The sequence below is a fragment of a genome, unplaced genomic scaffold (genome assembly GCF_019419815.1).
Source record: "Pyrus x bretschneideri cultivar Hongxiangsu unplaced genomic scaffold, Pyrus_bretschneideri_v1 Contig83, whole genome shotgun sequence".
NCBI classification, from domain to species: Eukaryota; Viridiplantae; Streptophyta; class Magnoliopsida; order Rosales; family Rosaceae; genus Pyrus; species Pyrus x bretschneideri.
The window spans coordinates 903,585-914,209 of record NW_025999824.1 but is presented as its reverse complement, the minus strand read 5'-3'; the positions used below and the strand labels follow the sequence as shown (position 1 = coordinate 914,209).

Below are 10,625 nucleotides of genomic sequence, written 5' to 3'. Positions count from 1 at the left end.
ACTCGAGCAAAGCATTCAGCTCTGGGAGTGACGAGTGAGAGTGAGAGGAGAGAAGGAGAGAGGAGAGAGAGAGAGAGAGAGAGAGTCATGGAAGGCCACTGCGAGGACGATCCAATGGAGGAGGAAGTGGTTGAGGCTATGCCTAGGAGAATCAAAGGCAGAGGAGGTTTAAGGGCGCCGTCCAAAACCCTAGACCTCGACCACCCAAACAACCCTCCTTTCCCCCGTTGCAATGCCTCCCAATCTCCGAGTTACGCTCCTCAACGCTGTCAGTTCCTCTCTCTCTGGCGTTTATTTATTTCATTTTGTGTAATGCATTTTCTTTGTGTGCGAGTGCTTGATGATCTGTTTGGCTGCTCAGAAAGTGATCAATGACGGTAATTAAGGAATGCATATTCTAGTGACAACATTGAATAAACTAGGGCATTTGTTTATGCTGCATTTTCTTTTGAAAGAGTTAGTGTGCGCGCGCCCATGGCATAGGGTCTTCCTCTTTAACCCACTGCGTCCCAGGTTAAGACCCTATCCCCTCCCCTCGTCTAGCTTAGAGTAGTAATATCGTTTGTAATCAAGTGGATGTTAATAATTGTTGAAAGCTACTTGTTTATTAAGAAAAAAGTTAGTTTCATTCACTGCAAAAACCATATAATAACATATCGTTAGTTAAGTTCCAAGGAGATCAGAACTATCACTGTGTCCTATACAACTATGGTTGAAGGTTGTTATGCAACTCTACAAAGAGGAAAAAGAGTGCTTCATATGATTCGAAAAGGCAGGGTGCACAAAAAAGAATGCTTAAGGACCCAATCAGGACCTCTATGTTCTCTGATTATTAATTGTGTTTGTCTCTACCTTCTTGATGGTGATTAACAAGAAGAGAGGTAGTGTATTTTTTTGGCATTCAGCAGATTTGTTTGTCCTTTTCTTTCACTTAGTAAATAGGTTGGATTTATTTCTTGGTGGCATTGGGGTTATTATGTGTGCAGCTATTGAAGGATGGATCATATTGATCACTGGAATACATGAAGAGGTACAGGAAGATGATCTTTTTAATGTATTTGGCGACTATGGAGCAATCAAGGATTTGCATCTGAATCTTGACCGTCGCACTGGATTTGTTAAGGTAAGTTGTTTATTTACTTTTCTTGCATACAAACCTAAATGATGCTTCTGTTCGAGCATAACGAGCTGTATTTATATGATTGAAGCCTTAATAGGTGTGTTTGTTTTATATTCTCGTTGCCCTTCAGATGGTATTCAAATTAACTTATTTTCAGACTCATTAGTGTCTTTTAAGATTCATTAAATATGAATCAGAGTTTATACAATTAGACAGCCTTTGGAGAAGTTGCCCACTTATTATTTCATATAAAGAATGATAAAAGGGTTTATTCTTGTTATAATAGTTATTTAGGTAATTTAGAGAGCTGCTTTTGAGGATTTTTGTGGTACTTTGTAGATTGTGTCAGGGAGTAATACAATAAAATAAGTATATAGACAGAATTAGTTGAAAATGATTTGTTTTCCTTTTCCCAGCATGGATAGAATAGTCAAACAGTTCACCACCTGTGTGTGCAGTTCTTTTCCCTTTCTTAGATTTGATACCTAATGAAACGGGTTGGTGTATGCCTGTATCCTGTTCTTATTGGCTGTATAAAAATGATCGAGATTGTGGTAAGGTCTCTTAGATTTAACAATCTGCTCTTTGATTCTTCAGTTATATCATATATGTTTATTTATGTATTGTTCGAAATATAGTTAATATAAGTTCTTATTGCGATCTGAAACTGGTTTATGTTGGGAGATAGAGTGATTCTCTTTGCCCTTTTCACCTTGTGCCTGCTGGAACATGGATGGGGAATTGAACAGGGAAAGTTGATGTGTGTGCCTATCAAAAAGTTAATTGTTTTTGTTGATCCTGTTGGATATATTGGTCATCTAAATCTGTAAACAACATCTGCCTTGAATCAGTTACGTAAGTTACCAACATTATGTTTTCAAATATGTGATCTGCAATTGTATGTTTAATTGCTTCCTGTGAATCTTTTGTGTAATTGTCGATTTGGTTTAGGGATTAATTTTTCTCTCGTATCCAAATGTTGAATTATTTGGATGAATTGTATACTTCGTTTGTGCATGATGCTGCTCACTCATTCATGTCAAATATGTGGCGAAGGGTCAGATTTGGGCTTACTCTTTTGTTGTTCGTTGTTATCGTTTGTATATCTTTTTTGCTTTTTATACATGCATTGTTGAGGTGGACTCTATATCCCCAACGGCACTTCTTTTTGGTGATTAACATACATACCTCTTGAAAAATAAATAAAAAAGGCAAGGAAATGTATGATACTTGTATTTTGCTTACTGATGCTAAAAGGTTTCAGGGTTATGTGCTGATTGAATATGAGAAGTTTGAGGAAGCTAAGGCAGCAATATCGGGAATGAATGGTGCCAAACTTTTTGGTCAAACCATATCCGGTGATTGGGCCTTCAGTACTGGTTCCTTTGGAGGCAATTTAAGGTGTGTTTTCCGTTGAGTATTTTGTGCTATGTCATTCACGGCCTTGGTTTTTCTTTTCGATTGTTTCTTTATAATTAGATTAATTTGTCATGTTTGCTAAATAAAACTAAAATTGTAGATCAATATGACATGATTCTTTAGTTTCGAGTTTTAATTCCTGATCTCTGCCACATCTAGTTTCTTACCTCATCTCTGTGAACAGAAGAACTTCTATCTTGGCACTTGTAATGGAAGCTCGTGCCGTTCTTAGCAATTATTAGTCAGATGACCGACCGATTCTTGGGCTAATGACTTTTCTCTTCCTGATATTGGGAAGAGAACCCAAATTTGAATCCACCTTCTGCGCTGATTAAAAAAATTGTTGGTCAGAGAAGAATGATTTATATACATACTTAATCTTTCAGAATATTTTAGTTTCCTGCACTAGCTAATCTCCAAGCATGCAATTGTTAAGCTTATGGGCTTTAGCTATCCATACATTAACTGATTGCTCCTCTCGTCTTCTTTGTAGGTCACCGGAATTAAACCGTTCTCGAAGTCCAAGGAGGAGATACTGATATGTTCTAATGACATTGGCAACTAATTGGCAAGTGTCCATCACTAATTCTGCGGTATTGTAAGTTGTCTCGAAAGATTAGGCTAGAACGGAAGTTGCAAAACATGAACGTATGGAACTATTGAGATGGCATGTAACTAAACATCCCTAGTTGTACTTGGTTTCTTTGAGAGCCAGTTCTAACTGGGTATTAAGTTGATCCAAATATAATGCTGCTGTAAGGGTAAAGATGTTGTTTCCTTTGCAATTAGGTTTAGCAGATGTAGAAGTGAATAGTAAGCTAGAGTTTATTTCCACCAGTTGGATGAACTTGAGGTTCAAGAAACCGCCGACTGTTCATGTTTTCCGTTCATGGTATGCGAACAAATAAATTGCAACCACGGTAGCGACCCAAGAGCAACCGCCCCTACCTTCTTTGTTGCCCCCACTGCCGCCCTCATCACTAGGGGTGGGTTCAGTGCAATACTGTGCCCTTACCAATTGTCATAAAATCGGTATGGTGCGGTTAGCAATTGGATTGGCAAAAAATCCACCTATTCATTACCATCATTGTATGCCACTACTGCCGTCATGACTGCAACCAAACAATGATCAAATTATTGCCAATAGCCTGCAATGTGTACCTTAATGCATTGTTTTATGAAGTACTCACTTGTTGGATCGGATGAGATTGGACTTTGTTATATAAGATAGGTTATGATTGGAATGAAGTGGATATGATGTGACTCTTGTCAAGTGTGTGGTGTAGACAACTAATTTGGACTGGTTATGAATTAATTCACTTTTCGTAAAAATAATGATAATAATAATAAATCCAAATTCCCCAAGGCCACAACCATCAAATATATATATATATATATATATATATATATATATATATATATATATGGGTGTTTATAAGGTGCTGACGTTAAAAACGCACCTTGCGTGTGGACCATAAACATACGGTGGTGATTTGCTGAGCTCGAGTAGAACTGGGTTGTTGTGACCCAGTGTAATTAAACATCTAATTTTTTTTATTCGGTTGGTAAGTATTTGTCGGAGAGAAAGTTGAAGGCAGGGAGTTGAAGGATATGTTTGCGTGTTGGAGAGGGAAAGAAAGAGAGGCAAAGACATGGAGGTTGGGTGAGGATCGATTCTAGTTGGGCTAAAGCTGCGTTATGATTGATTCCAGTTGAAGAGGATAATCTTATACCTTTAAATTTTTTTTTTTTCCGTTCACTAGGGGTGTTTTTGTTGGTGAGAGAGGAGGAGAGTAATCTTATACCTTTAATTTTTTTTTTCGTTCAGTGTGGGTGCTTTTGTCGGCGAGATAAGGGAAGATTAGGGTTGCCTTCGGCGGGAGAGAGAGGTGGAGAGAGGGAGTTGGTGAGGTTGGGAGGGTTTGATTTTAGGTCGATTGATTGGGACCTGGTAAGTCATATATCTTTATTTTTTATTTTTGTTCATTGGTGTGTTGTTGGACTGGACTTGGTTTAAATCGTGAATTTGAAATTTAGATTTTGTTTTTGTCGTGAAATTTAGATATATAGGGGGTAAAACTTGTGTTGGGTTGTGATACATTATGTTGTAGTTGTGAAGTTTTGTAGTAGGTAGACATTGAAGTATACTTGGATGGGGGATGAACTAATATTTTTCTGTGGGCATGGTTGTTTAGAAAGTTTCAGGGTCACACCAGTGTTGGAAATTGTGCTACACAAACCATGACATATGATGAATGTATATGAATATTTGTGGTAGCTTATTAACATTTATGACAATAACACTTGAGCGACTTACAGAAGCTTGACATTACGATATACTTAAAAAAGTGTGCAAAATGTACATAACAACGAGTCCTAAATATATAACAAGGCAAATTTGACCTTAAGGATCCTTGGGAGGCTTGTGAGCCGTTTTACTCGTGCTCCTTGTAATCACCACCATCTCCTACGATGTCCTCCATGGGCAAGGGCAAAATGCAGTCCCAAACATATCCCTTGCGGTTACCGTGGAGACAGGAACGGAATTTCTCAAACCTATACAAGAAAGCAAAGTCACACTCTTTCTGGAGCTGCTTTGTTGCCTGATAGGAGCATTTTTATGCGACTTAATTGGCTTGTTCTCATGCATTTATGTTGTTTTTCCTTAGTTAGTTTAGTGTTTAAAGTCATTTTCGTGCAATTTCAGGTTTTAGTGTCAAAGTATGCAAAAAGAAGCAATTTGGAGCATTCTAGAGCATTTTTGGGCCAAGATTGGATAGTGCAAGCATGGAGGCATGAGGATGGACGAATTTGAAGGCTTGAATTCAGTTAGGGAGCTGCAAGGGGGCCTAAAAACCTTATTTCTAGAAGGCTTTATCTATTCACACATGGTGCCTAATTTCTGTATTGGAAGAACAAGCTGTCCTAGCTTGTCACTAGCCGTCCTACCTTGTCTCCTAGCCGTCCTAGCTTGTCACTAGCCGTCCTACCTTGTCTCATAGCCGTCCTAGCTTGTCACTAGGCGTCCTAACTTGTCACTAGCCGTCCTACCTTGTCTCATAGCCGTCCTAGCTTGTCACTAGCCATCCTACCTTGTCTCCTAGCCGTCCTAGCTTGTCTCATAGTCGTCCTAGCTTGTCACTAGCCGTCCTACCTTGTCTCCTAGCCGTCTTACCTTGTCTCCTAGCTGTCCTACCTTGTCTCCTAGCCGTCCTATCTTGTCTCCTACCTTGTCCAAGCCGTCCTACCTTGTCCAAGCTACACACATATATCCTTTAAGTGTTTCATGTATAGAATTTCTGGTACAAAAACCTTTTGGTTTCAACTAAGTTCTAAACATTTCCTAGCCCTATAAATAAGGCTTTGCAGCAAGGCACTAAGGGGATCACTCATTCACCCAATTTTCGTCCATTCATCTAGCCACACCACTCTACACATCCTAAAATCCTAGAAACACAATTCCAACCAAACACTACACCTTGCCGTGCCTATCCTCCATCCAATTCCATAATCCCTGATCCTAAAACACATCCCAACCATCCCATCCACCTTTGTGCCGTAGCAAGGAGAAAGAAGGAAGGACTCTTGGATGCTCAAGCTTCGTCGTTGGTGCATTCTAGGTGTAATTCGTTTTATGATTTCAATGTTTAATTTATTTTCCTTTCATTTTGCTATGAACATGAGTGGCTAAACCCCTATTGGTTAGGGTGATTTCGAAGCCATAACTATGTGTGCAAGATGATTTGATAAATTCCAGTTATGAGTTCTTGAATCGTGAATGCAATTGGCTTAACTGTGCGAGTAATAACATATTTGTGTTTGTTAATTAGGGGTCGACACTTAATTGGCTTGCATGAATATGATGCTAAAATATAAGTTTGTTTCACATAATTGTCACACACTTATATTCACAAGTAGTGAAGGTTGTTAGTCATAATCGCGTTAAGTTCAATTCCTAGCATAAGTGTCATGATGTCATAGTCACAAGTGCTTTGTCAATGCTTATAGTTTTCATTGAACGTAATGATCTTTGATTGTATCTTTATTATGATGTCATGTAAGGAACTTTTGAAGAATGCTTTGGGTTGTCGTATGATGTCATCCAATTCAATAACACAAGGAAAACTTGAGAATTAACTAGTGATGTCATGGTTAATTTGGGGCATTGTCATTCATAATTCTATGAAGGAATAACTGGAAATCGAGTCATTTGCATACTTGTCATGTGTGGAGAAAGAACCCCTAACTAGTCCATCATCCATTAAAAACCCCAAAAACGTTTCAAAATCAGTTTTACTTTGCAATCTGTTTTCTCAACTTTAATTTCGTCCAAATCAAATCCCCCTTTACTTTGAAGTCTCAATTTAGTTAGAAATTGTTTTGGTTCATGTTTTTAAGTGTTTTGAGTCAAGTTTTCAACCAATTTCGTCCAAATTAGTGTAGGTGCTCAAAACTGCCCAGAAAGTGGTTTTTAGGTAGTTTTGAGTCTTCTAGTTGCTGTTTTGAGTTTTTGTTTTGTTTTAGTGTTTTAACTTTGGTTTTTCATTCTTTGAGTCCAAATTAGTGTTTTTAACTTTGTTTTGGAGTTCTTAGGTCAGTTTTCAAGAGTTTAGCAATCCCTCCTAATCCCCGGTTTTGAACGTTCCCTACTTACATACTTTGCTACAATTGTCAGAAGAGGGTTTAATTTGTGTGCTTAATATATTTCGCATCAAATTTTTGGCGCCGTTGCCGGGGATTAGCAACTTTGTTAATCCCTTGTATTGCTTTTGTTTCATTTATTTCACTTTGTTTCGGATTTTGTTTTAGTTTCTGACCCATTTTTGTTTCTTGTTTTTTAGGTACTAGTGCATGACGCGGAGTTCTCAAACTGTGCATGCACATATCTTAGACTTTAACGACGATTTTGAACGTGATTTGAGAAGAAAGAGGAGGCATCCCGAACGTAGTGAACCTAGTTCAAGTTCAGAGGCCGAATCTGAGTTTGAAGAAGTGGAAGAAGAAGTTATGGCAGAGGACAATCGGACCATTAAAGAGCTTTCGGCCTCAGGATTGGCCAATGCCGCACCATTATGCATTCAATACCCCGCGGCTGCCCAAGGCAAGACCGATGAATTCGAGTTGAAGTCAAGCTTGTTGCACCACATTCCTAAATACCATGGGCTTTCCATGGAAGATCCAAACAAGCATCTTAAAGAGTTTGAAGTAGTTTGTTCAAGCATGACTCCCGTCAATGTTGACGGAAGTATTTTGAAGATGAAAGCTTTTCCGTTCTCTTTAATGGATAAAGCTAAGGATTGGTTATACGAGTTGGCTCCTGGCACTGTCACTTCATGGGAGAGTATTAAAAGAGCGTTCTTGGAGAAGTTTTTCCCAACTTCTCGCATCATTCTTCTTCGTAAAAAAATAAGTGGAATTCAACAAGATGAAGGTGAGTCTTTTCCTGCATACTATGAACGTTTTAAATCACTTGTTGCTTCTTGTCCACAGCATCAGATGAAGGAGGAGCTACTTTTGCAATACTTCTACGAGGGCCTCCTACCATTAGAACGTCAAATGCTCGATGCCTCGGCAGGTGGAGCATTAGTGGACAAAACACCTATGGCTGCCAAGACCTTGATTTCTAATCGAGCGTTGAACGCTCAACAATACGAAGGAGTAGGCCAAAGAGGACCCCCACGGCAACATGTTCATGAGGTAAGTTCTACTTCCGACATTAATTCACAATTGGCTAATCTTACTTCTATTGTGTCTCAGTTGGCCGAGGGCATGAAGATGCAAGGACCAATTGTATGTGGCGTATGTTCTATGCATGGACATGCCTCTGAAAAATGTCCACAGTTGATTGAAAATGGTGGATGGGAAAGCGCCAATGCAATTGGGTTTCAAGGCCAAAACCAACCAAGGAACGATCCTTATTCCAACACATATAATCCCGGTTGGAGAGACCACCCAAATTTCAAATGGAGGGAGCCCCAACAATCTCAAAACCAAGGAGGCTTTAGGCAACAACCCCCTGGGTTCTTTCCCAAAACCTACGGCCCACCCCAAAATCAAGCCCAATCCGGCCCAAGTGCCTCAGGTACGTCTCTTGACAATGATGCACTTCTTAAGATACTAACTAAGTTGTCTAATGGGCAGGACGATCAAGCTAAAGCTATGCAAAACCAAGACAAAAGGGTGGATCAATTGGAGAAACAAATGGGGCAAATTGCCGAGTTTATGGGGCAGTTTCGTGAACAAGGAAAGCTCCCTAGTTCCACCGTTCCAAATCCAAAGGGAGGTTTCGAAAGTGCAAAGGCCATAACCTTGAGAATTGGAAAAGAGATTGGGGCAGATCCTACACCATCACAATCAGGTCCTAAAGGTGATGAAAACTTGCAAATTGAAGAGGAAGAATCAAGCAAACCCACGGCAAAGGTGGGAGAGTCTTTGCCACAAGTTCCTAGTGCCCCAAAACTGTCTAATTCGGCTAAAAAGGGTAAGAATGTGTCAAATTCGGTTTCTACTAATGCTTTTCCTTCGAATGCTCCTTTTCCTAGTAGGTTTATGCAAACAAGGAAGGAAGAAGCTGAAAAGGACATCCTTGAGACATTTAGGAAAGTTCAAGTGAACATACCCTTGTTGGATGCAATCAAGCAAGTCCCTAGATACGCCAAGTTTTTGAAGGAGTTGTGCACCACTAGGAAGAGGATGTCGACCAAGGAAGTGGTAAAAGTAGGTGAGAATGTGTCCGCCATCTTGCAACCCAAACTACCTCCCAAATGCAAAGATCCGGGTAGTTTCACCATTCCTTGTGTCATAGGTAACACTAGATTTGAATCTGCCATGCTTGACTTAGGTGCCTCTATAAATGTTATGCCATATTCCATATATGCATCTATGAACCTAGGAGCATTGAAAAAGGATGGTGTTATCATACAATTGGCCGATAGATCTAATGCCTATCCAAAGGGAGTTTTGGAAGATGTTTTGGTGCAGGTTAATCATTTGATCTTTCCGGCGGATTTCTATATCCTTGAGATGGATGAATCGGATCATGCACCCTCGCTGCCCATTCTACTTGGAAGGCCATTCATGAAAACGGCCCGGACTAAGATTGACGTGTTTAATGGAACTTTGTCCATGGAATTTGATGGGGAAGTTGTTAATTTCAATCTTTCCGATTCTATTAAGTATCCTAGTGAAGATCATTCATGTTTCTCTATTGATACTGTTGATTCTTTGGCGCAGGGATACCTTGAAGATTTGAATGATGATATGCTTGAAAAAGTCATTACAAGTGGTGTAGAAGTCAAAACCAAGGGAGCAACATCCATGCAACCCCACGGCACAAATACACTATCCTATGCCGTGCATCCTAGTGAGGATTTTCTTGAAGTAGTTGCTGCCCTTGAGTCATCACCAATACATAATGGTAAGTTTCCTAACAAAGAGTCCATTCCCATTTTGACTAACAAGTTGCTTCCATCCATAATTCAGGCACCTATCCTTGAACTCAAACCTTTGCCAAGCCATTTGAAGTACATTTTCTTGGGAGAAAATGAGACACTGCCTGCCATCATATCATCATCCCTCACGGCACAAGAGGAGGAAAAACTCATGCATGTGTTGAAGGAGTACAAATCTGCCCTAGGATGGACATTGGCCGATATCAAAGGTATAAGCCCCACAACTTGTATGCATCACATATTTCTTGAGGAGGGGACCAAACCAACTAGAGAGGCTCAACGCCGTCTTAACCCTCCAATGATGGAAGTTGTGAAAAAGGAGATGATCAAACTTCTTGATTGTGGAGTCATTTATCCTATCTCCGATAGTCGTTGGGTTTCACCTATCCAATGTGTGCCTAAGAAATCCGGAGTGACGGTTGTGGAGAATGCCGAGAATGAGCTTGTACCCATGAGAATCCAAACCGGTTGGCGTGTATGCATCGATTATAGGAAGATAAATGCCACCACAAGGAAGGACCACTTCCCATTGCCGTTCCTAGATCAAATGTTGGAAAGGTTAGCGGGTCATTCTTTTTATTGCTTTCTTGATGGATATTCAGGTTATAATCAAATTGTCATTGCCCCGGATGATC

The 10,625-nt window shown here is 39.8% G+C and overlaps 1 protein-coding gene across 1 annotated transcript; it reads left to right on the top strand.

Moving 5' to 3' along the window:
* Positions 1 to 10: 10 nt before the first annotated feature.
* On the top strand, positions 11 to 3,305 carry LOC103953182 (RNA-binding protein Y14). The gene is made up of 4 exons (XM_009364915.2): positions 11 to 268; positions 987 to 1,123; positions 2,385 to 2,521; positions 3,033 to 3,305. The coding sequence occupies exons 1-4, from the start codon at positions 88 to 90 to the stop codon at positions 3,076 to 3,078; spliced, it is 501 nt and encodes a 166-aa protein (XP_009363190.2). The 5' UTR covers positions 11 to 87; the 3' UTR covers positions 3,079 to 3,305.
* The last annotated feature ends 7,320 nt before the right edge of the window (positions 3,306 to 10,625 follow it).

Excerpts from the sequence above, each read along its gene's own strand:
- LOC103953182 (XM_009364915.2), top strand. The coding sequence starts at position 88 with ATGGAAGGCCACTGCGAGGACGATCCAATGGAGGAGGAAGTGGTTGAG. Across the intron at positions 269-986 it reads GAGTTACGCTCCTCAACGCT|CTATTGAAGGATGGATCATA; the intron begins GTCAGTTCCTCT and ends TTATGTGTGCAG. Across the intron at positions 1,124-2,384 it reads GTCGCACTGGATTTGTTAAG|GGTTATGTGCTGATTGAATA; the intron begins GTAAGTTGTTTA and ends AAAAGGTTTCAG.